This window comes from Anas platyrhynchos, chromosome 4 (genome assembly GCF_047663525.1).
Source record: "Anas platyrhynchos isolate ZD024472 breed Pekin duck chromosome 4, IASCAAS_PekinDuck_T2T, whole genome shotgun sequence".
Lineage (NCBI taxonomy): Eukaryota > Metazoa > Chordata > Aves > Anseriformes > Anatidae > Anas > Anas platyrhynchos.
Window position 1 is genome coordinate 12194785 of NC_092590.1, and position 26730 is coordinate 12221514.

Genomic DNA, 26730 nt, shown 5'->3' on the forward strand with positions numbered 1-26730 from the left:
GTTTCTGTTCACTTGTCACAGCTCTGTGGTGCAGAGCCTGTTGCTACCAAAGCTTATTACAACCTCGCGGTTGCCACGCTGAATAAACCCACCAAACGAGAGAAAGAAAGTCAGCAGTTGAATTGAGTGCCCTCTTCTTTTCTTATATGCAATTTAAGGGCTTTGACTTTGGAACCAAAAGGGGAAAAAGTGCTGTTACTGTATATTATGCTCAACCTGACGAGTTCATTGCAACAGGATAGCGTGGAGACACATCATGTGGCTAGGCTTTCAAAAGGGCCACGTAATTATGTGACCTCAGCTCCTTTTGAAGCTGTGTAGAGGATAAAGAGCATTTATAGATTAAAAGCAAGTGGTGCCAGATTAAAATATTATGCATTAAAGAAACAAGCAGTTATGGTGTGCTTTATGCAATCTTCACTTTATTAAATGAAAGTGCATATCTCAGACTCTCACTGACCTTGATACAGCCTCAAAATATGTATCATTAGCTGTAACCTCAGCAGCTAATGGCATAAAGCAATTTCTTTGTAGGATAATTGTAAATATTTTTGTAAATATGACCAAAACTGGATAAGCCCTAGTATCAATGTGCCTGGAAAGATCACCTTCAGCTACTCCACTGTCTAACATACCTGCAGGGGAGAGAGAAAACAGTGACAGAGGCAACTGGAGAAAATACATGGGAAAAATGGAAAATGCATTTTATCATTATTTTTTTTTTTTTTATAATCTGATCCATTTTCTGTAAAACAGAAATTCAGCATAACGTTAAAGCTAGAAACATCTAAGGACCAAAAAGGAGAGCCAGTTACAAAGTTCCCTCTGCAAGGAGCTATGGTGTGTTGCTTTATGCCACAGGGAGGAAAGTTGTCTTTAAAATAAGCCAGTTCCCAAGCCAAGGAGTTTCCAGGTAAAATAAAACACAGGATTTTGGGATGCCCATGGTCATGGTGCTGAATTTGCAGCTTCAGCATCATGCATATATGCCCATTAATATTTTGCGAGGCATATACTTCTCCAGGTTGGGGACGGAAAGCATTTAGAAAAGTTGTTTTAGTGACTATTTGGTGACACTCTGCTTCAATTTTGGCCTCAAAGGAGGCAACACCATAATCTCTGACCAATTATCTTTCACGTGTCGGAGGTTCTCCATTCCCAAGTGCTTCATTCCTACCCCCTCCCTGGGCAGAAGGGTTATCTACTTCTCCCAGCGCAAATTGCAGTAGATGAATTCTTGCTGTAGAAAGGGATGTTCTGCTTGTCAAAGCTAACCACCTAAGCCAGATGATCTCACACATTCAGATAGCCTGAAGGCCATTTAGTCCCCATGATGTGCCATTGAGTCTCCTGTGGTTATTGGCACAAATGGGTTTCCAAAAGGTCAGAGCAAGACATCTGGGACCAGAATGCTCAGGCTGAACTTCCAACACTTAGGGGTCATCTGTGCCCACAAACGGCACTGAACTAATTAAATGAGCTTCAAAAAATATTTAGTTAATTGGATGCAATTCCCCAAATCAGTGCAAGTGTGACTGATGCTGAAATTGAGTTAAACCAATTTGATAAAAAGCCTGCTGAAGTCCTTTCTATGTATCAAAGTTGAACTGGCTTATCTTTCCAGTACACTCTGACCTCTGACACATTCACCCTTCGCCAATTTTCTCAGTGTGTTACATCAATATAAAGGTGCTAAAATTGCTGTAGATGTTCTTTTTAGAAAGAGAATAGCCAGTGCCAACATAATACATCTCTGTAATAATATATCTGGATTTGTACAAAGCATTTGTGCCAGTGTAATTACTTGAGTTAAAAAAGCCCACCTTTAACACTTAATAGAAGCACTTCCACAGGGACAAAAAATGTATTTACAAGCTTAAAGTGGAATATAAAGTAGAACTCATAGAGAAACATCAACTTAATTAAAGGCTTTTTCATGAATGTATTTAATGTGCAATTACAGGGGTGCAATTTCTGTGCATAGTCCAAGCCTCCCACTGATTCTCCAGGTATGACATAAGGTCAGGTACTTGTAAAATGAGGGAAATAAATACCCACTTTTCGTAAGCCCCTGAGATCCTCAAACAGAAGGGCCTATGCAAGTGTAAAGTATGATTATTACTATTTCACTCGTCCAGCACTAAGTTACACAACAAAACATCAAAAGCCCCTTTGAAAATGTACATTTCCCAACAAGCTGTAGGAAGAAGCTTAAATTACTTTTCTCAAAGCAAGTAGCTCACTGTGAAGCCAGCTGCTCTGCATGTGAGTCAGCAGCCTCAGCAGCCTTCCTAGAGTCAAATCCAACAGCACCTTTCTAAACTCACCCTTGTTAAAAAATTTCATGATCCTGGTAGAAGTCCCTCAGGCATTTGCCAAGCAGTACTGTTGATACAGGGAGGGAAAAAAAAAAAAAGAGGAAAAAATGTCTTTTTTTTTTTTCTCTTTGAAGAGAGGAGGGGAGTCATTCTTCATTATTTCAGGTACTAATCCCAGCAGGTTTGCATCGTTATCTGACGAAAATGTCCTTTCTCATTGTTTGAAGGCATAGTCAGAGGGACCAGCATGAAAGCCAACTTTGTAAGGCAATGCCTGTGCTCTGGCGCCAGGAGCATGGCCATAGCCCAAACTCCTGCACAGCCACTGCAGCTATGCATGGCCACAAGCCTTTCACTTGCCGCTGCCGCTGCGATGCCTGCTTCCCTTTGGAACAGCTCTTTCATGACAATGGAACACGTAAAAATAGTTTTATTCTGAAAGCTCCTGCCCAAATGGCAGAGGGTGTCTGTAGTTGCCTTGTTTGAGTCATCTCCAACAAACGTGTTTAATTTGCAAGTACAACTGGAGGTGGCATTTGGCATGCTGGTCAGCAATTCATCCAGCTTGGATGTCAACCCGAGGTAAGGTCTCCTCTTGCTTCAGCCAGGGGAGCCTGTCCATGCACTGTGAGCAAGTGGGGTCGTGTGGCCTCCACCGCCCATCTTGTGTAGTGCCATCACCTCAACAAGGACTTTTTACAGCTGGCACTGCCCGGTCTCCAGCACGTTTGGTCACCTATTTGTCTACAGCCAGCATGGTCAGCAGTGACTCTTGGCCCTTGACAAAAAATTGACACATCCATGGCTCAAATGCTCAGCATGGCATCTCGTGCCCGTAACCCTATAACCTCATCCATGCCGTCCTTCTATGTAGAACAGGTGTTTTTCAGGCTGAAAATGTGTCCTTGCAAACACCTGTGCAAGCCAGCCTGTTTGCACCGAAAGAGGTGGTGGGAATTGGGTGCTCAGTTCAGTTAGCAGCACACATGGGAGAACAGGAATGTCAGCTTGTGAGGCTAATGGAAGCAGAAAGCAATATCCTGGCCTTTTCCTCCCTTTCTTCACAGATGTGCTTTGAATACCTACACAAGGCATTTCTGTTGAAGGAATTGGTATCACTCTTATGCAGCTGCAAGACTGGTCTCTGTGAGAATCAGTGTGAAAATCTATGCAGAATTGTAAGATACAAGTATTTGTGACAACAGGGTCTATGAAGAGTTTGCAAATTCTTTTAGAGTACTTTGAGACGACGCTTGCTCACTTTGCTGAGAAGACCTGAACTTGGACTTCCTTTGTCCCAGGAACAGACAACACTTTTGGTAATGCTGGAGCTAATCCAGGCAGTGCTGCTCTTTGTGCCCTCTGAGTGGCAGCTACCAGGTTGCTCTGCATGCAGCAGGAATGATGCACAACCTCAACTGCAAAATTTGCCAGCTGAACAGCAGCAGCAGGACAGGGGAATAGCCTTTCCAGCTCTGCATGGCTGAACTCAAGCTCTGCAGGTGATGCAGAGCCAGGAGACATGTGCTGCCCCTTGCCTTCTTCCCCTAAAATATGCGATGGGGCACAGGAACCACAGGGATTTCTTGGTGAATTCAGGTATGAAAACATTTGAAGTTGCAGCCAGCCTAAATTCAGACTTGTCCTTGTGCCTTGTATTTCCTGCTGGCTGCCTCCTGGTCCCCAGAGGCATCTTGACGTAGGAAATATTGTCCATAAGGTTATAGCTGGAATTTAGGTTGACTAAATATGGGCCTCCGCATTCACCTGGGGAGTAAGCGGGGAGTAACCAGTGTGCTGTAAATTCACACCCAGACTTGCCGAGCATTCACTCAAGCCCTCAGAAGTTGCTTGCCTGACTTTTTATGGGCAATGCCCTGAGCGCACTGGTAGAAGTGGGAAGCAGTTATTACAAAAGATTGAGAGAGCATGCTGAGAGTACACATAGGTGAGCTTGCTTCAACGAACCAAATAAATGAGTGTGAGACCATAATATTTCTAAAAGCAATTGTAAGGCTGGAATCATTGCTGTGAAATAAAGTTTTAAATAGATATTACAGGCAGTATAGTCTGTCCCATAATGCCTCAGAAAAAAACATCACCATCAAAAAGCTGCTCTTCTTGCTCTGATATTTCAGTCGAGGTAGCATTTATGTGATGTCTGGAAACTTCGGGGGGAGTTATGTCTATACCTGCAATTGGGATAGGCTGTATCTTCATTAGCAAGCGGTGCAGCCAAGCGGGAGGAGATATATAAAGCACAACATATGCTGAGCACCCAATCTCAGCATTTCTGGGAGATGGGGATTATTGCTCTGGTTTGCCTCTAATGTGGTCATGTGCATTAGGCACGCACCAGGAGTCCATTTTCCAGTTTTGTTTCATCTGCAGGAGGCCAAGGCCGTACGAGCATCTCGCAGTGCGATGCAAAACATGGGGGAGATGGGAAGGGCAGTAAATTCCCTGCCAAAATACTGCAGGGGAGGGAGAAGAGTACCCTCTGCCTTGCACCCACCCCAATCCCCTCCCTGAGAGCAACCCCCTTGCTTACTTTGGGTTTATCCATTTCCCTTTGCAGCAGGATGGGATTTGCAGCATTTCCCTTGTTCCCAATGCGGATGGAGAGCAGCTGGGAGGTGGTTAACGAGCCTGTCGGACTCTTGTACAAGCTAAGCAGCCCCAGTGTGCCGTGCTGTGTGAGCTGCAGAAAGAAAAGGCGAGAGAAGCAATCTCTCTTATTTATCCGTTCCGAAATATAACCGTAAATTGTGTTATCATTTTGTCGATATACAGGGGCTCGCAAAGATTTCAAATAAATAATGTTATGACCCCGGGTGCCTTATTGATTTTTTAATAATTTCAAAGAGAAACCACTCGGTTTCCTGTTTGCTGACAAATTCTTTTCTCCCCGAGGAATTCCCATTGAGCATGTATTAAAGACAGGATAAAATAATTCCAAGGAAATAGGGAAAGAGGGCTTTCTGCATGGACTCTGCTCAGCAAATGGGTATTTAACCTCTGACCAGTGACGACAGGTCTCTTTTAGCTCTATTAGATCAACAGCAAGCTACTATAATTAAATAAAAAAACTGTTTAGAGCCTCACCGAACATGTCCTGGGAATTAAAGCATATGGCAGGGATAGGGAAAAAAGACTTTCCGTATGCTAATGACCCTTGATGTCTGAAATAAATTAGATCCATTAGAGTTTATGCTCAATAAAAGAAAGACTTTAAGCACTCCAAAGTTAGTGACTCGAGACCGATTTTGGCTTAGAAATTCAATCTGCCTACTTATTAATTCTTAGTAAGGCTCTGAAGGAGACAGGGGATGCAAAATCATAATTCTGTGCTGTATCAGAATTTTAAAGTGCCATCAGTTTCTTTTCCTTCTTTTTTTAATTAAACCATTTTTCATGCTTCCTTTTTTTGTTCTTCTCATTAATTTGATTTTGTTCCCATTTTTGTTTAATTTCTTTCTTTTTAAGGTTTCATTTATCCTATTTCAACTGAACAGAGAACCCAGAATGAATATGGATTTTCTTGTAAGTTTAATGTTTCATTTTACGTTCCTGGATGCTAATGTGATGCTGTTCCACGGGTCAAGCTTTAGTGTTACACCAGCTCTGTGTGACTAGGCAAAGAGGGACCAATTGGGCAGAGTAAGTGGCAAGCTGCCTGCTTGACAGAGGTAGCAGTGTTTCACTGTCATTGGGTTGACACAGGATGATAACAGCCCTTATGCCCAAGGAAGATGGGAGAAGATATTGCCTCAAAGGCAGAAACTGGAGAGAATGAACCCTCTCTCTTGTTAGCATTTCCTTAGCAATCAGAAGAAATGTGGTAGAGAGAGAAATTTCCATTGAGCTGGAACTCAGAGAACTGCTTCATGAATTGCTGGGGATAAAAATCCTGCTTTTTTGAGGCTGGTGCATTGAAAGTCTGATAGGCAGAGGCTGATGAAGTTTGATCAGTCCTTTTCAATATTTGCCAGCTCTCGCTTATATGGCTGGAGGACAGCCAGTTTTAAATGACTAAAAGGTGAGGAGCAAATAAATAAATAAATAAATAAGAATGATTCACATGTTTTAATTAACAGAAATAGGGTAGTAAAAAGGTCTGATTTGTTTTTGCCTTTTTTTTTTTTTTTTCATTATGCTATCTCTGCTACTGGGACTCTTCACTGTATAGAAACACATCAAATTTTGATCATGTACTCAGTCCTTCTGGAAAAAAAAATGTCTAGTGGATAATGATGCTAGAGATTAGCCTGGAATTAGTGCTGAAGATACTGTATAAGCAGCTAGTAGAAATATCATAGCCATTTTCTCACAAGACAGCTATAATAAATCTGGGTTCCTTTTGGTAAATTACCACATTATTTCTTGTGCTTGCTTCGGCTTTTATCCAAATATGTATATGTTAATGCCAGTGATGAGAATTTAGAGGTTGATTCTCTGCTTTCCTGGACTTTTTTAAAGGAAAATAGGTGTAAGGGAAAATGGCTTGACACATTACAGGTCAGAAAAACCAAACTCAAAGATACATTCTGATATTTCAGGCATTCTCTAAAACTGAACTTTTTTTTTTTCCCCTTCATTAAAAAAAATAAGAATTCCAAAGTTGGCAGCCCCACAGCATGATCTTTGGTGTCAGAAGAACCACTAAATGTTAATACTATGATACTGTGTCACTAAGATGTACTCATTTATTTAATGGATTTAATTTGCTTCATGAGACTAACTCTGTAATGTGTTGTGCTTAGCAGCTCAGTGACTGGGTACCAGATAGATGAACAAGCAGATAGATACAAAGATAGAACACAAGTTTGAGGCAAATCAAAAATAGTTTCCCATCAAAAGGGCATAGACCTGTTATATAGCTTTAGAAATGGCTTTTAAATTAACCTATAAAAAGGTAGTAAATATCTCAGGAAACGAGAATAATAAGAATATTTTCTCAAAAGTCCCTGTGAGGACTGCATTGCTCTAAGGTTCCTGGCCTCTCTCCCTCTAGCTGCTCCTGACTCGGATGATGTTGCTCTCTACGTCGGGATCGTCATCGCCGTGATCGTGTGCCTGGCTATTTCTGTGGTTGTGGCCCTCTTCGTCTATCGCAAGAATCACCGTGACTTCGAGTCAGACATTATCGACTCCTCGGCGCTAAACGGAGGATTTCAGCCTGTTAATATCAAGGCTGCAAGGCAAGGTTAGTTGCCGTAGCACTCCATGTTGACCAATTCAGCGATATGCTATGAGAATATGGTCTCTGGGGCTGTATGAATGATATTCGCTAGATGCTTGTTGGCACTTCATAAAGGGAGAAAGATTATATCCATTTGTTTCTGATGGCCAAGTGCTAAAAACCCATGGTGGCCTTTTTCAGATGTGTCCAAAAACATACAGCAGCGGTACTTAGCTTGTATAGAGAGAAGGTGAATGTGAGAGTGAAACAGACATTTATAAAAATACAGGTCTTGCTCAAATTTAAATCAAAATCAAAGCTATGACAAAAACAAGAGAGACAGGATTCATCACGGGAGTAATACAATACAATAATTCTATCACATCCACCTCCCCTTTGTTTCACTAATAGCCTTTTTTACTGTGCCGTGTCTCCACAGGCATAAATAGTGGTTTAACAAGTACTTTACTTTCAATGGACAATATAGAAGAAGAAGTTCTAGTGGAATATCATTTAATAAAGACCATCTTTATCACATGTGCATAATAGCTTGATGATTTCCACACTTTGGCAGCCAGAAGACAGCCATTCAAATGGGCTGTTTTTTTTCAAGACCCCCATTTAAGCAGAAGAGTTCCTCTTTTTTTTTTTTTTTTTTTTCCAATACATGTTTATGAAGAATAAATCAAAGTAAGGGTTACGATGACAAGAGAGTTGCCATACAGAAGGTTAGCAGAAATGTCATTTTCTTTGCTGAGGATAGCAAAGTGTGTGACACAGGTGCTAATCCCACACTGGCGGGGAGTCATGGGCACAATGACTTCATAGCTTTGTTCTCTCTGCTATTTCAGGAATTCTGTCTTTAGACCAATTAGATAAATTGGTTATTAATTCTCACTTAGCATTTAAAGAAGGAGTATTAGTTAATAAAACTAAATCTACTGAGTATGGAAAACTTCTTGCCTTGAAGTTAGGCATATTATGCTTGAAATCTGAGCAAATCTGAGTCTGGAAAATAATCCTACAGAAAAACACTTAGAGCAGAAACATGCTGTAATTTTGCATAACAATTAGAGCGCAGAGTGGCTGGGCCAATACAAGCTCTGTGAGATTTCTAGATATAGATGCCTGGAAAAGGAGATGAAGGTCAGTTTACAAGGACTTTGTATATCCTAACCTTTGGTATGAGTAGAACAGAATGAAAAACCAAATCATTAGTAGGAAGAAAGTCATCAGAACAGAGAAATAATCATAAGCAATATGGTTCTTCTTTCTCATCTCCAATGCAGACCTCCTGGCAGTGCCACCAGACCTCACTTCTGCAGCAGCCATGTACAGGGGTCCTGTTTATGCTTTGCATGATGTCTCTGATAAAATCCCGATGACCAATTCTCCAATCCTGGACCCCCTGCCCAACCTGAAGATTAAGGTCTATAATACCTCTGGTGCAGTCACCCCCCAGGATGACCTCTCTGACTTCTCCTCCAAGCTGTCCCCACAGATTACCCAGTCCCTGCTGGAGAACGAGACCCTGAACATGAAGAATCAGAGCCTTGCTCGGCAAACAGACCCATCGTGCACTGCATTTGGGACCTTCAACTCCTTAGGGGGCCACCTAATAATTCCCAATTCAGGTAAGTGCTAGCCATGTTTTAGGGTTTTAAGTGGAGTTAGCTTTCTTCTGTGCCAGAAGAAAAAAAAAAAAAAAAAAAAAGAAAACAAAAGAAAAGAAAAGAAAAAAAAAAAACAGGGTCACTCCTGGGACTGTGCCTTTCTTTGTTCAAAACAAACAGATGTTTTTTCCCCCATTCAGATTAACTAAGAAGATTAACTAATATACTTCAAGGATCCTTTCCCCAAAGTCTTGGCTGCCTTTTTAACAAAATTTTGCAGGGCTCTTACCACTTTCTGAGATACGTTAGGCTTCAGTGCTCCCCTGTGTGAAGTGAGATTCAACATCCTTGAACTTTTCCTTTCATGCAGCTCTAGAACAGGGACTACAAGCCAGAAAGCCTCAATCTTGTCATCACACATAAAAAGGACAAATTAATTTAAAAACAAATTGGTTGTTCCACTTCCAATTCATTGCAGACTGTGTGGTATTGCAGTAGGATAGCAGAATGCTAATTTTTGGAAGGCTCTTTTTCCTGCTCATATTATATAGTCAAGGAAAATAAGGCCCAAGAGTGTCTTGTCCATATTTCTCTCCTTGTTATATATAGTGTTGATTTTTTTTTTACAACATCAGAATGGGGTTTAATCAAATGCATGATGCAGTGGATTTGGGGGTTATGCAAGCATCCCTCTTTCCACAGTGGTCAGGAATCCCCCTGCCACTGCTCTGATCACAGGTAGTATCCCCTTTCTCTGGTGCACTGAGTCCGGGTTGTAGCCTTGTGAGGCCACCACTCACAATTATCCAGTGCTGTAGCTGAAGGTCTCACAGCTTCCAACCTTACATCCTGTGGTCAGCTCTTGGCCATTTTACTGCACTGTGCCCTGTCTGAAGAGATGGTGCCTAACCCTGTCTCCTGCTCCATTTGCTGAATCTTTTTTTGTTCGTTGATGTTATGGAGAAAGCAAAATATTTAGGTGGCCCAGAACTGTTTTGTTCTTTCCAGGATATAGCCCTACTCAGCCCAGGAAGCAGCCAAAAGTGGGCCCTCCTCTTTGAGTATCAATGGAGAAACACTGATATTAAATTTAAAAACCTAAGTGGAAGGTGAATTGCTTAAAGAACTCTGGCACTAACTGCTAAGTAACATTGATAATTCGTGCTATACAATCCTGGATTTCACATTTCTCTAAGCTGCAGCTGAGGGTAGACATTAATACCCAGGTTTCTTATGCCATGGTGGTGCACGCTGTCAGCAAAGTCCATTAGTCATATTTAATTCACATATATTAATATCAATTTGTAAGGAAAAAGAAATGCTTGTTTATTGCTGTAATTGCTTCAAAATGATTAAAATAAGCTTTGTAAAATACATCAATCTGTCTACTGCTACTTACTGTGTATGCATCCGTGCTGCTTCCAGACGTATGTATATCCTTCTAGCAGTATGATAAAAGTCCTTCATTTACCCTGTGCCTGCCCTCTTACAGCTGAAAACAGGCACAGGGGAGGTTGTGACAGCCCTGTAAAGAAACAAGTCAGAAACCTTTCATAGATAACCCCTCTCCTTCAAAATCCAGGTATGGGACTGAGCCATAATTTATCCCTAGTACATGGGAGGTGTCCAGTATAACCAAAACCTGTGTGCTGAAGAGAAGATACAGGGCTGTGCAAAGATTTTTTTACTCTTACATGCCTTTATTGGGCACATATGCAAATAATCTGCCCATAGGTTTGCATTCAGCTACACGGTCATAGCTGAATTAAGTCCTTGCCAGTGGTTCCCCACCAACCCTCACCTGCACAGACAGCTGGCTGAGCCACATCCAGCAGTGAGATCCTCTGCTGTGCTTGTCGTGCAAAGACAGGACCCTCTGCTTCCCCGGGATTTCTGCTAGATTTCTGAAATCACAGCAATGTAAGAATGGTGTTTTGTAATCAAACGTGCAGCTTATCAGCACTGCAAAGGGCACAGAGTGTATTTGCACAGATTTTTTCAAGGTTGGATATCCGAATTTTGAGCCACTCCACAGAAGTAGGCACATTCAGAATACTGAGAAGCCCCATTTTTTCTCCCTTGCAGTCTAATTAGAAGCTGAGCACATTAAAAGACGGGGTGCCAGTTGCAGAGCCCATCTTTCAAGAAACAACTAGTTCTTGTTGCTTCCTGGGACAGACAGTACTCTGCTGCCTTTCTCTCCTGCTTCTAATTAAGTAAGAATTGCCTAAGGAGATATGTCCTGTTACAACTGCTGGAAACTTAAGTCAGAGTTGTTTCTTTTCCCATTATTTTACAAGGTAAGAAGCAGCGTAACCATCTGTCTGATCTTTAAATAAAATAAAAGGGAAGGGAAGAAAATCCTCTTCTCCACTCCACGACTGCAGTGCCAAGACACAACAGGAGCAAGGAGTGACCATCTGATCACAGGCGATGCTGGGGTTGCCTACTTTGTCTCCAGAGTTGCTGAACTCATTTAGAGTCTTTCTGTGAGGCTGGGTGAAAATCTGGCATTGCAGGCTTCATCTTCTGCTGCTTCTGTCGCTCTCTTCACAGGCCCACCTGCGTTTTTCTTTTTCTTTTTTCTTTTTTTCTTTTATTTTCTTTTCTCCATTTTATCTTTTGTGTCTCTTCTGTTCTGCAGGAGTGAGCTTGCTGATCCCAGCGGGGGCCGTTCCCCAGGGGAGAGTCTATGAGATGTATGTGACAGTTCACAGGAAGGAGAGCATGAGGTAAAACGTACTTGCTTGCACATTTATTTGCTCGTGCATTAACAGACGGGAAAAGGGTGGGGGGAAAATGTAGTAACTGAAACCCTGTGATAATGTGCTTACGCAAAGCCAGCTGTGCTGAAGCTATTTGCTGACCTGGAGGTAAATGCGAGCAAAGCTGAGGATAAACTTTGCCACAAAACCAGCTCAGACTTTTGCTTGCCTAATGAAGAGCTGCATTCTGCAGCAAGCTCTCAAGCTGGGGAGGGATGCTGAATCAAAGCCAGAAGCAGGGAAAATAAGCCAGCACGAGTCTGGTGCAGCAGAGAAGATGTGAGGTAATCTCCTAATAAAGACCTGTGCCACAAAAGGGGCAGGGAGCGGAGGAGCAGGGTGACAAATAGGCTCAGCAGAGGGGTGAGTGCCTGAGCACCTGTCCTGGAAAGCCTCCTCTTCTGCTATAAGAATCTTTATTTTATCATTCACGTGCTTGGCTGGTCCATGCAGTGATGAAGATGGAGCCAAAAGCATTTGCTGTCCTCTGCCTCTCCGTGCCCCAGGCACACCACGGCAAGGGCCATGCAGACCCAGCATCAGGACGATCCCTGTTCTGCCCACACACCCGTATCTGTGGCCAGTTTCTATTCCTGATCTTGGTGTCTATTGATATGGCAGCCGTGGCATTAAAACAAAGTTTCCAAAAAGACTAAGATACTATTGCAGCAATTTAGGAAAACTTAATGAAGAGGAAGGTGAGGTCTTGATCTTCAGAATGGACTCATGTACAAAGCCTGAATGGCAAATGTGAAACTAAGCAATCATTACACGGTACTTTGCCTCCTTCCCCTCCTCATAGCTAGATACATTTTTTGGCTCAGCCCTTTAATGGCTTTTATAATGTGCTAAGCCACAGCTGTTTATACACTGCGTGATATTGAACTCTATTCTTTAGCTTGGTAGTCTCTCACCCATGCTAAAATAATCTGCTTAAGGAAAAAAATAAGTAACACCTTCCCCACACCTCCCCCCGTATTTTTGCATACATTATTCATGGCCTGCTCTTTGAAAACAGATAATTGCAGCTACAGAAAAAAAAAAGTGTCTTTGTTCATATCTAATATTGATTGTATTCCTATTACTTTGGGCTGTGTTTTGAAGATGCTTACAAACAACATTGAAAAAGCACGGTTTCCCAGAGAGGGAAAAATAATGAAAATCAGAGGGCTTCCGCTGTTATTCAAATGCCTCCAAATCTCTCTCCTTTAATATCTAATTCTTCCCCCCCAAAAAAATGTTTCATTACCCGAAGTTACACGTGCAATTATTTTCTTTCCAGCCAGCTATGGAGGGAATCCCTGCTTCCTGATTCATGCAACTGTAGGCAACCAGCACTGCGTGCTAACCTGATTTATTGGCTTTGGGGATCATAAAGCCTCCTCTGTGTGTGCTGTGATAGCTGCTACTCAGCAGGGCACACCCAGAGGGATAGGGGAACCCATACTGGGGGAAGCGTGGCTGGAGCTGTGCTGGCCACCAACCTGAGTGTGTATGTGCAGAAGTACAGAAAGGTGTGAGCCTTCACTCGAAATGAAGATTTTGGGAAGTGATTTCTTTCCCCAGCAGAGAGCAGAGAGCAGGCTGGCTTGGCCATAGAGGCAGCAGAGCTCTTCTTATCATGGTGGTCATTGCATCCGGGGTACATGGGGACCAACTACTTCAGTTTAGGCTTTATTTAGTGTGGTGTTGTGTTTGTTTGTTTTTTTGTTTTGTTTGTTTGTTTGTTTTTTAGGGGGGGAGATAGGGGCAGAGGGTGCCGCTAGGGCTGTTTTGTTTGTTAGCTTGTTTTATTTTGATTTGTTTGTTTGTATTTTTTTTAATTTATTTATTTATTTATTTATTTATTATATAATGGTTTTTCAACTCCTCTCCAGAATACCATGCTTCTCACGTTCACGGAAACCAAACACTTCTCATGGCATTTAAATTGGAGCTCATCAGCTATCACCCAGATCACTCTGAACTGAAGATTCACCCCAAAATTACCTAAACACAGTGGGACTGTACCATCCTCCCTGTTACTTGTTTCCTTTCCCCAGGTGCCCATGGGCAGAAAGTGCTGACTGCACCCAGCACCCAGCCACAAAGCCCTGCTGCCACGGCACAGGGCTACCAAAACTTTTTAACCTCACTTTCTGCAGCAGAGATGCACTTCTGCTCTCATTTCCACCAGTATGGGCCGCAGATGTTGCTCGCTATAATTGGAGCCATATGAGTGTTGCAGGTCGGTGTGCAGTGTAAATTCTGTTTTAAATCTGTTACCGCGCTGCCACAGCACTCCAGCAGAGAGTGGTAGCCCACAGTGAGGACTAGCTGCAGATATTTACTTCTGTGGCCAGGCGGTAGCTGGAGTGTGTTCAATAAACCCTGTGAGGGCCTGTATTTATTTTCATGTGCACTGTGTAAATGTGCCTGGATTGAAAAGCCCTGTCGTGCATCGATGTAGTTTGAAAGGGCACGTATAGGACACTATAAGATGTAAGTTATAATCCTCTTGATATGCAAACAGCACTGAGGCGAGAATTTGGTCCTCATAGCGTTACCCTAAATAAAACCAACGAAGCAACAGAGAGGCTCACCACTGCAGATCACAAGCATATCTCCAGCAATTTAAGATTTAGCTCATACTTTATTCACAGAAATACGAAACAACTTCTGAACAGTCAAGCTGAAACAGGAAATCTGTTATCCCTCAGAGCCCTGCAAATTCCCCTTTTCTTTTCCTTCCTTTGTTTTCCTAATCCATTTCCCCCAGTTAGTCTCTGAAACCTGTAGTACAGAAATTTGAACGACTTCGCAACCCAGTAATATCACTCTTTGTGTTGCCTTGCAGATTGGCTAGGAGAGCTTTCCAGGACACTCTATTTATTCCATTTCATATCCATCAAAGCATGTGAGAGCAGGAGGGTCACCCTAAAAGCATTTTCCTTCCTCAGTGAATTGGGGTTCTGATGGCTTGCAATAGAGGCCGCTTTGAGGCAGTTGTTTTCTCTGTGCATGTTGACGTGCTTATGGCACAGGGTTTTTTGTGTTTTGTTTTGTTTTGGTTTTTTTCTTCCTAACCCAGTGCTTCATCGGGCTGTTTTTCCTGCTCCTGCACTGCAAGCTAATCCTCATTCTGCCTGTCAATTGTGGCAGGATGGATTGCAAGCAGCTACTGGGCACTGATCCCTGGCTGGCATGAGAGATTGATGTTGACCTGATGAAAAGGTCCATGAAGTGACTTACAGTGCAGAAAAGGGTATCTATGTATATATGTTTGCGTTTGTGTACAGACAGATCGATAATTAAAAAATAAATAAATGAGAAGCCTATGTGAATATTTCACAGCTGTCAGGCAGGTTTCTATCTCAAACTCACTGGCTCAAATGCAGCCAATAATCTCCGCCACTGATGATCAGATGTTCTCTCCCTTAGTCTGGGGAAGTGCCATCAACTTGCAATTTGCAAGACGGGGTTTCTTCCTGAGCTTTAAAATAAACACGTTGTTGTGACCATGACCTGGCAAGAGGCTGTTGCCATGAGCAGATGGAAAGTCTAGGTCTTAGACAACTAAGGATTAAACAGCGAGAGTATAAGCCCAAAGTCTTCAGGATTTTCCTGATTTTCGTGTTGAAGAACAAAGGTAGCTCTGCACTAAATTTGTGAGCTGTGTGCTTCCTTTGGAAACATCTGGCACTGGTCAGTGCTGTATGGGGTCTGGGTCTTGATAGACCACTGTTTTGATCTGTGGCAGCTCCTGTGTTTCCCGCACGAGCCCCTGCCGGGCTCATACAGCTTTAGGTGGAACTGCTCTTGCATACTGTAATCAGAGGCAGGAACTGCACTAAATGTAGCACAGTGAAGGACAGTTCTGTATAATACATGGCGCAGGAGATGATGCAAATGAGGATGGATGTCACCTCGTCCAGGAAATGTGACAACCCTGGAGAACGGAGCATGCAGCTGTCCTGAAGTTCTTGCAGGGAGGCACATGTATAAATGGTCTGACTTCCAAACCAGCTACCTTCAGAGAGGGAAGGGTTATGTAAGCCTCCTCAGGATCTAGACCAGTGGCTTCACATTGTGTGTGAAGGGCAGACTTCATATTAAGTCACCTAGCTGATCAGTGAGTTTGATTCAAGGAGCAACGCTGCCTTTTTCACCAGTAAGCACCAAGCTTGGTTAAGTGAAATAAAAGAAATCGAAGTCTTCTGTGTCTGGTTTTACCACCTTCCTTTTGCATCCCAGTTGCACAAAAATAATTGCTTGCAACTCCAGAAGACAATGTCTGCCAATCATTTTAATTGAGACGTTTGAAATAAAAAAAGACCAGACCAGCAGCAAAAGGGGAGGAAAATTTCTCAGATCACCTTCCTTCTAAAGGCAGACTTGCAGGAGAACCAGGAGGCCAGTCAAGAATATTAGATTTGAAACTCAAGAGGGAGCACGTGTTAAAAATAAAGTCCCAGCAATGAAAGGAGAAATAAAATGTCTTTCCTCTGACTTTTGGTTAAGCTGTGTGGAAGGGTTGCCATCTGTTGCTGCGAGTTATTTCTCCCTCCCTCCCTCCCTCCCTGCTCTGCTCTGTGCCTCCTGTTTTCAGGGAGCACGGTCATTGCCTGTAACATTGATGCACGGTGCCAGGGAGCGCAGCGGAGCCCACTGAGGAGCAGAGATTTCTCTAGTTGTGCTCACATCTGCTGCCTGACAGCTACCTTAATGAAAACGGTCTGGCTCATTACAGGGAGACCGTTTTGAATGAGTAATCCCATTAAAAAACACAAATTTGATTGTGGAAGGGCTGGATACAGTGAATAGAAGTTTGTTCTTTTGTTTTAAATACAAGTTGACTGTTCTTGATGAGCAGTGCAAGATACGGGACAAGGTTTAAAAATACCCGAAGCCCTTTCACTTACTGTTACTGCCTTTTAATAGCAATGCTAAACAGGGAGTTGAATTTCACTCTCGGTTTGATCTCTGTAAAACAAATGTAGCTCTTATGGCTGCAGTGAAGTGACTCTGGAGTCATACTAGCACAGCTGGGTGTCCAATCCCATTTAATAAGTATTTCTAAAACTACTACAAGCCTAAATTGAAACACGCGATGTTTTTTTGTTTTGTTTAGTTGTTTTTTTTTTTGTTTGTTTGTTTCATTTTGCTTTGTTTTCTGGATAACAGCCTAAAAGTACATTCTGACCCCCGGTTTTAAAGATGTTCGCTCATAGATCTTTCTGCTGTGGAGATGAGTCCCTTGCTCTGTGTGGTCCCTTCAGTCAGTGTTTGTGTGATCTTGTAACACAGAAATCACAAGGTTTGGTCACAGCAGGCTCTTGTCTGGGTCAGAATCCTGACTTTGATGGTGCTGCATCACCTGCTCCAGGAGAAGGTAGAAAAATGCTTGTAAAGGATAACCTGTCTTTGGGGAAACTTGTTGTTTACAAATCCCATCAATTAGTGCTGGGTTATGCCTCGAAGCAGAAAGATTAATGTCTCCTGTATAATAAATCTTGACTACTGCATCTGTTTGGGGTTTCATTGGCTGTAGGAAGGCATAATCCCTTTGCTTTAAGATGGAAATTAAAAGCAATGAGAAATAAGAGGAGGTCTGTCAAGAGGTTTGGGTCCCTTTCTTCCTGTCAGTTGTCACGAGGTACCTCTCTGCTCTATGCACTGCTGCGTGGTTTCGTTCCTCCAGGTTTCAGGTGTTTATTTCTGAGCTCTCGCTGTAGTCCCTAAACACTCCGCTACCTGCAGGTATCTCAGAGCTGGGTAGGAAAGGGAATAGCAGCTTGGTGTGCTCTGACATACCTCATCCCCTACAACCCCAGAAATCAGATTTACTTTTTGCCACTGTGGCACACGGCAGGATGATACCTGCTGTGGTGCAGCACGTTCAACTGAGAGCTTTTCCATTTTTACTGCTTTGCCTTGACACTGAATAAAAGCTTTTGGAATTTGTTTAATTCCAGAAGTGAGAGCTGCTAAACAATTAATAGGATTTTATTTCCCACTGATATTTTAATCCTCTCTGGATCTTTTGCATTGCTTCCCGTCTCTCACTGCTACTTGCAATAACTCCTTCTTTATTGACGTCTGCAAATTTAGCGATTGTGCTGCTATTTACATTGTCTTCCGCATTGTGAGGAGAAATCCTGGCCTCACAGTAGTTCTGACTTCAATAGAGCTGAAATCCCACTATTAAATGACACTGACCCTCATTTTGCTCCACTTGAGAGCTTCTCTGCAACTCATTATACCTCAGCTCCTTGCGGCTTTGAAGTGGCTCAGATTACTTGCAGTCCTCAAACTGGCTCAGACTTCGGAGAGCTGAGGTGGGTCAGTGTCTGCATGAGGCAGGTGTTGGAGGAGAGACACTGGGACCAGCAGCGTTGCTAACTTTGGAAAAAATACTAAACCCTGCTATTTTTGCATTTCCTTTCTCTGGTTATATCCACTTCCCATCTCCCTCACTAACCGTTCAGTCTGGAGTGCCTCCTGGCTTTGTCTTCTGCATCGTCATTTAAACTTGTGCTAATCACATATAAAATGTTGCAGAGCAAAATTATGCCTTCCATCAGAGTCCTAAAATTTAACAGCTAACCAAATTTTGTCACGGAGCAGTGACTAAACTTAATTTTACTTTGAGACAACTTTCAGCTGTATGATTTATCAGCGCTCTATTATTTTAATGATCTTTTGGCTTCTTTTTTTTTTTTTTTTTTTTCACCTGCATGCATCAGCGCTCAGATTCTTATTGATTTTAACTCATTTTTCACCTAGAAGACATTGTATGAAATTTTTTACAGCAGTCATGATATATTCCCTCCTATATTCTTTTTGACTGCTGGCCTTATAATTCAGTCTGAAAAACTATGATAATTCATATTTTTCCTCACTTCTTCATGGGTCAGTAGTCATTTAGATGAAGCTAGGTTAACCAGATGATCAAGTCTATAGCTTGTCATATCTGTAGCTTTCCAGATGAATATTGTAATTTTTAAAGACGTTTCTCATAAGACTTCATGTTTTTTGAAACTTCTTGATAGACTGTAGGAAAGCGTTCAAACATTTGTTAATACGTTAACGGATATAACACATTGTGAGCCATTTTTAAGCTATACATTGCTTCAATAAAAAAAAAAAAAAGGAAAATAGAAAGAAAAAAAAAAAAAGGAAACTGAAAAAGAAGTAATGTTTTAGTCAAAATCTGCCCAACAATTCACTTAGGTCTTGCAAGACAGTGATTCTAGGTCTTCGTAACCTGAATCCAGAGATCCCCATATATACAGCAGGAGCCAAACTGGATGCTCCATATGCTAATGCTTTATTTCTCTTATGTACTGTTTGTTAGGCTAAAACAACCAGTGTGATTCATCATAGCTGGCCAGATTGTTATATTTTAGTTTTTTTGAAAGACAGATACCACAGCTGTTTGTTTCCAGCCCATGGCTTTTCAGAAACAATTGTTAAGTCATTTAGTAAACTCATCAGTTACTTTCCTTTAGGATCCACAGATGCATATCATCTGGATTTACTGATTTGCATGCACTTCAGTTTTTCCATGTTGGACCTTTTTTTTTTTTTTTTCCAAAATGTTATGAAAATTTCCAACATTTTCATGAACAAGAGGCATTTTTCAAAAAGGCTTTCATCCCACTTTCAAAACGGATTTTTCAAAAGTTTCTCTTTCATTTTCTGTAGGACTAATGGATTATTCAGTGTGAATTAAGGTGGGTAATATTAGGATATTCCTGTGGATGTACCAGCAATACCCAGAGTAGATGTAATAAACCTGATCTCAACAGAGCTTTCTGTCCTGATTTGTTCTCCTTAACTAAGATTGTTTTTACTCTTTTCTACTACTACTTTGATATTCTTTCTTTTTGTCGATGTTATCAATATCCACTCTTGTCTCAACTAATCCCCCTAAAACCAATCCAGATATAAACACAAAGTGTTTGCGCATGCAACTGGACTGAACCCTCAGCCAGAGTGGAAGATGCAAGGTCCTGTGGACTGACCCAGATTTCCAAGTGCAGATCACACCCAACACTTTAATCTCCCGCTTGCTGGTTTCTGCATCATGAATTTGTCCTCTCTGTTATTTAGAGAAGCAGCTGATGAGGCACATTCAGCTGTATTTGTCATACACCAGATGTCAGGATAGTTAAAGTCACTCATGCTTCCTCTGCTTTAAACTCCTCGGCAGTCGGTCTGAGATAGCTCACACGTGCACACAATCATTTACAAATTACTCTGTAAGAGAAGGATTATTTCTTCTTTCTACATACCTTAACTTTACATACCATAACGTGCCTTTTTGCCCTTTCTCCCCCCACCCTTCCCACATCCACCTTTCCATCCCACCATCAGGCCTCCTATAGAAGACAGCCAGACCCTGCTGACGCCGGTGGTGAGCTGCGGACCCCCAGGAGCGCTGCTAACCCGGCCCGTCGTGTTGACCATGCACCACTGTGCAGAGCCCAACACGGACGACTGGCAGATCCACCTGAAGCACCAGGCTGCCCAAGGGCCATGGGAGGTGAGTCTATAGGCCTTTGGCCTGCACCGGCTGTCCAAGATGCCCAATGCCCCTAGAAATGCTTTCTGGGGGCAGTCCCAGTGCCTCCCGCTGTGGTCCATGAAGCATGGCCTTCCTGCAGGATTTTGGCACTTAAGCTTTTGGTCTTGGTAGGTTATTAAGCTGAAATCATGGGGAGGGAATGAAGAAAAGAAGCAAAATAGAAAATAACAACTGAAAAGCAGTTCTCTTCCCAGGAAGAGAAGAGGCAAAATAGAAAAGAACAACTGAAACTGAAACTCAATTCCAGAAATAAGAAAATATTTTTTACAGAATACTTCCAATCCCCCTAGTTTATAGTCTGTTTGCAAGAAAATGAAAATAGTGCTGCAAATGATCCCCTGCTTCAACACCAGGACATCAACCAGCTTATTAAAATTTATAGGACTTGCTTTTCTCTTCTTTTTCACTCCTAAGATGTTGGTGAAGCACTGCTTTGATTCAGTTCATGCAGTCAGCCCCAGCCCTGCACCTTGTTAATCTGGGCACCGCTAGGCTTGGTGAGAGCCTCCTGCCAGCAGTGCAGCAGGAGGATGTCTGTCCCAGGGTGGGGTGGCAGAAGGACACCACAACTGGAGCATGAAGCGATGCTTGCGGCAAGGCTCAGCCGTTCTGGCACAGGCCTGCTCTCCCGTCCTGCCTCCTGAAGGACTTGGTCACTCCTGCGTACCTGCTGCTACCAGTTCGGTCTCACATAATTAATTTGGCAAGGGCACCTTCTCCTACTGGTAGGTTTTGTGAGGACAGGAAGGCTTCTGAAGGCAGTTGGTCCACCAGCAGCCAAAAGCGGCCTGTCCAGCAGGGCCTTCGCAGGGCTCTTGCTTTGTCCCCCTGCCCATGGCACCAGCTCTTCCTCACGCTGAGAGGGCTCATGCAGTGAACACAGGTCTGTCTGGCCAAACAATATGCACCCTACCAGCCTGGCTCTTGGCACCACACGTGTGTTCCTTATTTGTGTCTGTGTTACTGGCATCTCTTTGTTTTCTCCTCCGTCCTCCCTGCCCTTGACAGAGAGGTTGTGTCTGGTGCCAGCACTGCAATCAGCACTGCGGCACCTCCTTTTCTGCTCTCCCGAAGGACCAGGCCACCCCTGCGAATGTGACATGTTCGCCTTCCGAGAGACCAGAGGCACCAAGTTTAATGCCAAATCTCTGCTCTGCCACAGGCTTCAAGGCAGCAGGGATAAAGCAAATGAGATGTGGTGCGTGGTGGCTGTGTAAGAGGTGGCCACTGCTGCCCTTCTCTCTCTCCGAACCACTGGAAGCTCCTTGTGTTGTGTGCAAGACATTGCACGCAGAGTTGAGTGAAGTTGGCAGGAGAGCTGTTTTCTTCTGAGCGCAGGGAGGAGGCTGTTTGCATTCAGGCTTTTTTTCTTCACCCTGCAGTCTCGTCACGGAGGATTATTCTGATGAAGCAGCAGGTGATATTTCATGTAGATGTGGCATTCGGCCATCGTAGAGGTTACTTCGCTTCCTTGAGTTTTTATAACACCTTATTGTCATGCTTAGGAAGTGAAGGGCAGTTTTTTGTTTATATTTATTATCTGATTAATCTAACATGCAGGCAGCAAGGACTTTGAGCATCATACAGGCTTGAAAGGGGTCTCCAAGTAAAGCAACTCTGAGTGGTCATGATCTTTAATGTGGCCTCTTTCTCCCTTAGGATGTGGTGGTAGTCGGGGAAGAAAACTTCACCACCCCATGCTACATCCAGCTGGACCCCGAGGCCTGCCACATCCTGACAGAGACCCTCAGCACGTACGCCTTGGTGGGACAGTCCATCACCAAAGCGGCAGCCAAACGTCTCAAACTGGCCATCTTTGGACCTCTGTCCTGCTCGTCGCTGGAGTACAACATCCGCGTCTACTGCCTCGATGACACGCAGGATGCCCTTAAGGTGGTGGTTGCTCTCACGCTCGCTTTTCCTCTCTCATCCTAGCAAAGCAGTGACTAGCCCCTCTGCTGCATGTGTTTCTTTTCCGCAGATTATTTTTTCTGATTAGGAGAAAAGCCTGACAACAAGCTGCTGTTTTACAGTTTAACCCCCGCACACTATAAATTGTCCTTTGCATGGGGATCTGACACACGCCAAACTGTTTTCCACCTGCCAGCATTTTTTCCTTTGTTTACCTGTATCATATCCTGAATCCTAAGATTTTTGCATTATTAAAAGGCCATAAGGTACACCGGGCTTCATTCGTTATTCATGTATTTTTAATGCTAAGTGCCAGCTCCCCAGAGATGGGGAAACATATAAATGCCTCTTTGTAAATAGTTGATAATGATAAAAGAAGCTTCTGGGCTGTTAATCACTGCCTGCTTTCATACTGCTTCATTACACCTTTTCGTGTGCAATATTTTGTGTTGGGAATTTGCCACTAAAATAAATCGAAGCTGTTGCTTTCTGTAACTGTACACCTTACCCTCACTGCATAATTCTGGCGTTCTCACACACGCGCGCACGTTCTCCCTCACATACAGATGAGCCGATAGATAAACATACTTGCTATTTCTCTTTATAAATACTTGTATTTATACAGATGGTATCTATAATAGATGCACTCATAAAATATGTAGCTCCAACTGTACGTGTAAGATTGGAGGTTATTAAAAGGTGTTTGTTTGTGTTTTGTTTTTTTTTTTTTTTCCTTTAAGCATAGCCAGTGTGACTTCCCAAATGTTTCTTTGCAGCAAAACAAGCTCGCTCTAAGCAGAGCCATCCTTGTGCCGTGCACGACTTTGTCATATCAGCACCATGTGGGAACTGCTCAGACATAAGCCCCCACAGGCTGCTGGGGAAATGTTCTTGTTTTTCAGTGCACCGGCCTCCATCACTGCAAATGCCACCTTTCCTTTTCATCCCAAATACTGCCCAATCCCAAGGCCCTGCCTGTTCTTTGTTGCGGGGACACTCGGAGCATTTTCTCTATAAATAAGAAATTTTCATCCCCAAAAGTGGAAAGAATCTTTTGCACCGATCAAGTGGAAATGCTTCGAAAGTCATGAGGGCTTTATGGCTGTGCTCTTCGGACCCTGTGCCGTGTAATATGATTTTCCAGGGGTCCATCCAGCCTGAGGGAATAATAAGTGACTTGGCAGAGCCTTGAACAGATAGTGATTGCAGTCAGAGCTGGGCCAATTGGATTAGGTGTTACTCAAGAGTTGTTGGCTTGTTTCTAATAGACTGCAGGGAACATTGCAGGGTAATGTTAATCCAATTCAGAGAGCAGAAGGGATCAGGAGAGGCGCTGAGTAACATAACAGAAAACCATCTTTCACTTGAGAAGCTGCACTGAACATCTGGGAGAGGAGCTGGCCAATTCTTGGGCTTCAGCTGCAGGTTAAGTGAGCTTGTAATTTGGGGAGGAAAGAGTCACTGAGCAAAGTCAAGTGGCCACTTTCATGCTCACACCTATCACTTCTTTTTAAGTCTCTTCCTCTTGGCACTTTCACCCCAAGACTGGATGGCCATACACACAAGCTGCTGTACACTGGGTTCAAGGCCAAGATAGCTGGGGTTTGCAGAACAAGCACAAGTACTTCAAAGGGCCAGAGCACCTCTACTGTGAAGAGGGACTGAGGGAGCTGGGGTCGTTCAGCCTGGAGAAGTCTCTGGGGAGACCTTACTCTTCCAGTGCCTAAAGGGGGCCTCCAGGAGAGCTGGGGAGGGACTCTGTCAGGGGGTGCAGGGATAGGAAAAGGGGGAATGTCTTTAAACTGTAAAGAGGGGAGATTTAAATTAGATATAAGGAAGAAATTCTTTACTCTGAGGGTGGTGAGGCAGTCAAACAGGCTGCCCAGAGAAGCTGTGGGTGCCCCATCCCTGGAGGTGCTCAAAGCCAGGCTGGATGGGGCTTTGGGCAACCTGGGCTGGTGGGAGGTGTCCCTGCCTATGGCAGGGGGTTGGAACTGGGTGGTCTTTAAGGTCCCTGCCAACCCAAACCATTATGTGATTCTACTTGCTGGCCATAAAGTGTTTTGAAGCTATAACTTACATTTTTTCTGGAAATAAAACGTTTGGGGAAGGTGGAAGTTAAAACCAAATGTAGTAAGCCAGTTCTAGGTGAAAGGGTTGAGCATGCTGATGGTTTTGGCTGGGATGAAGTTCATTTTCTTCATAGCAACCTGTAGGGTGTGATGTTCTTAGCTGTCTACCAGGCTTACCATGTGAGGGAGCTGCCTGCACCAGGCAAGCTGCTGGCCCATGGAGGGCAAGGTGTGCAAAGGGGGCTGCCCTGGGCAAGGCAAGGCCAGGGAACGGGAAGCAGTGTGAGATGTTGCTCATCGTTATGCATTTATTCTAATAGGCAACTGAACGCATTCTGTTGTTATTTACAGCTAGGAGTGAGCGTGCCATATGCTGAATGGGTCCTAGCAAGCCACCCAAGAAAGACAAGCAGTTGCTGTATATAAAACACTGCATTTATTGCACAGGCTTTACCCTCTGATTGTGCAGAGTAACAGTTCACTGCCGAACCACCGGGGCTCACAGTGCAGCCGGGAAGTGCAAAGACTCGGTGTAAATAATGTCAGGGTTATTGTGGGAGAGGCTTGGTTGGTTTGCTGGGGTTGGGAAGCCAGATAGCCCCAGCACTGTGGCCCTGTGGAAACCCAAGCTGTAGACTGTGATGCCCAGATGGGATGCTCAAAAAAGTTCTTTTTGGGGAAGAGTGAGGGTGGTGATGTCCCAAAGCATTATCCTCTTTTGTAAGGCACTCAAAGAGGGATGCTCTAACTAGTTTGTTGTAAACAAATTAATAATGTCATAGCTACAAAGAAATCCTGCTGATTTATTCCCATCTATTTATTCATGTACAGCTTTGAGATAGAGGTGTCTGAGCTGGGTGTGGTGGCTGAGCAGCCAGGCATACCAGGGGTAGGTGAATTATTTAGGCTCTAGCAGGATGGCTTCCCCCAGCCTGCTTCATGCTGTGCAGTAACAGTTCTCCAAAAAAAAAAAACTAATCCTAACAGACATGTCATCTTCTCTCAGTTACTTAATGCATATTTGTTCCTCTAACAAAGATGCCTTTTTTTGGTGCATGCTTGTGCTCTGTTAATGAGGAAGCTGTTTCCAAATACAGGCCGTCGCTGTGTCAATGCTGCTGTTGAGGGAGCAATGTCTTGTGCAGTTCTCTCTCCCGGGAAGAGCACAGGGCACAAGTCCTGGCTCACAGGGGAGGCAAGAGGCGATGGGAAGGGTGACAGGAGCCACCACAGCATGGGATGAGTGATGCTCAGGTCAGCTTTCAGCTCATGAGGGAAATGGAGGTGCCAGCCAAGAGGATGAGCACTGCCCAAAATAAAACACTGTATGGCTCGAGCTCGCCAGCAGGTCTTAAGGGCCTTGGGAATGGTGACGGTGGCTCCAAATTAAATCTGAATTAATTAGCCTAGCAGCATGGGAGAAGCGTGGGCTTCCAGTCAGAGAGGTTACGGTGAACCAGAGTGGCTACTGATGATAGGATTCTGACACCAGGCAGCCGGACCTGCGATGCTGAGATATTTGTCCCCACAGCAGCACAGCCCTGAGGCCGGCCGCGGGTGGAGAGCGGGAGCCGGCAATTAGCGCACACAGTGCCGCCAGCCTTCTGGTCATTCCAGGGAGGTAATTTGGACATAATGAAGATCTACAGTAATCAGATAATTGCTATCGATTGCTCTTTAGACGTCTTGACGAGGTAATTAGGGGGCACTGGAATTGACTCATTGGCGTAACCTTAATCTAAAAGGTTTCCTGATTCTCTCTCTTTGCCTCTGATGGCTGATAAGCAAACATCGTTTTAGCTTTGGGATCTCTAAGGTACCAGGCTCACTGGGGATGTAGGCTTTTCTTTTATGCTAACTAGATGCCAAACGTGATCAAGAGTAGCTTGTCTCACCCTTAGCTAAATCATAGGCTCCTTTAGCTAGCCTGGGCTAGCATCCCGGTTTTGTGTGCCCGTGTGCTCCTTGCGCGTGTTCACTCTGTATGTGATTGGCTTTGGCTGCGTGAGACTGCTTGTTTGGCTGGCTCTCGTAATTAAATATGACTGAGTTTGGCAGTGTTTGTTTCTAATGAAGCTCATGTAGGTGCCTTTGTACTGGCTCCTTCCATGTGGATTACAATTAGGCTGTTTCTCTGTAGACAACGGTCCACTGTGGTCTCGTTAGTTAGAGGCATGTCTTTATTTTTAGCTGCAGAAAATGACCAGGCTCTTGGCTTACTAGGTTTTAATTACACAATCAATATCTCGGTAACCCTGAACCTATGTATTTGTGTGTACAGAATGCTATGTCACCGTGTC

General features: G+C 43.6%; 1 protein-coding gene and 1 long non-coding RNA gene across 6 annotated transcripts in view; one reads left to right on the forward strand and one right to left on the reverse strand.

The window, feature by feature from the left end:
• The window catches only part of UNC5C (unc-5 netrin receptor C), a 246336-nt gene that overhangs the window by 209231 nt on the left and 10375 nt on the right, over positions 1 to 26730 (forward strand). For 3 of the 5 annotated variants that reach the window (XM_027455666.3, XM_038178357.2, XM_038178359.2), the window contains 6 exons: positions 5805 to 5861; positions 7333 to 7524; positions 8790 to 9134; positions 11758 to 11845; positions 20237 to 20405; positions 22107 to 22340. In XM_027455666.3, coding sequence (XP_027311467.1) covers positions 5805 to 5861; positions 7333 to 7524; positions 8790 to 9134; positions 11758 to 11845; positions 20237 to 20405; positions 22107 to 22340 — 1085 coding nt within the window. The remainder of the gene's footprint in view (positions 1 to 5804; positions 5862 to 7332; positions 7525 to 8789; positions 9135 to 11757; positions 11846 to 20236; positions 20406 to 22106; positions 22341 to 26730) is intronic. The other 2 variants (XM_027455667.3, XM_038178358.2) reach the window with 1 other exon arrangement.
• LOC140002409 (uncharacterized) lies at positions 4895 to 11003 on the reverse strand. The gene is made up of 3 exons (XR_011808869.1): positions 10915 to 11003; positions 10513 to 10638; positions 4895 to 5019 (listed from the first exon to the last, which is right to left on the reverse strand). It is a non-coding gene; the product is annotated as an uncharacterized lncRNA (long non-coding RNA).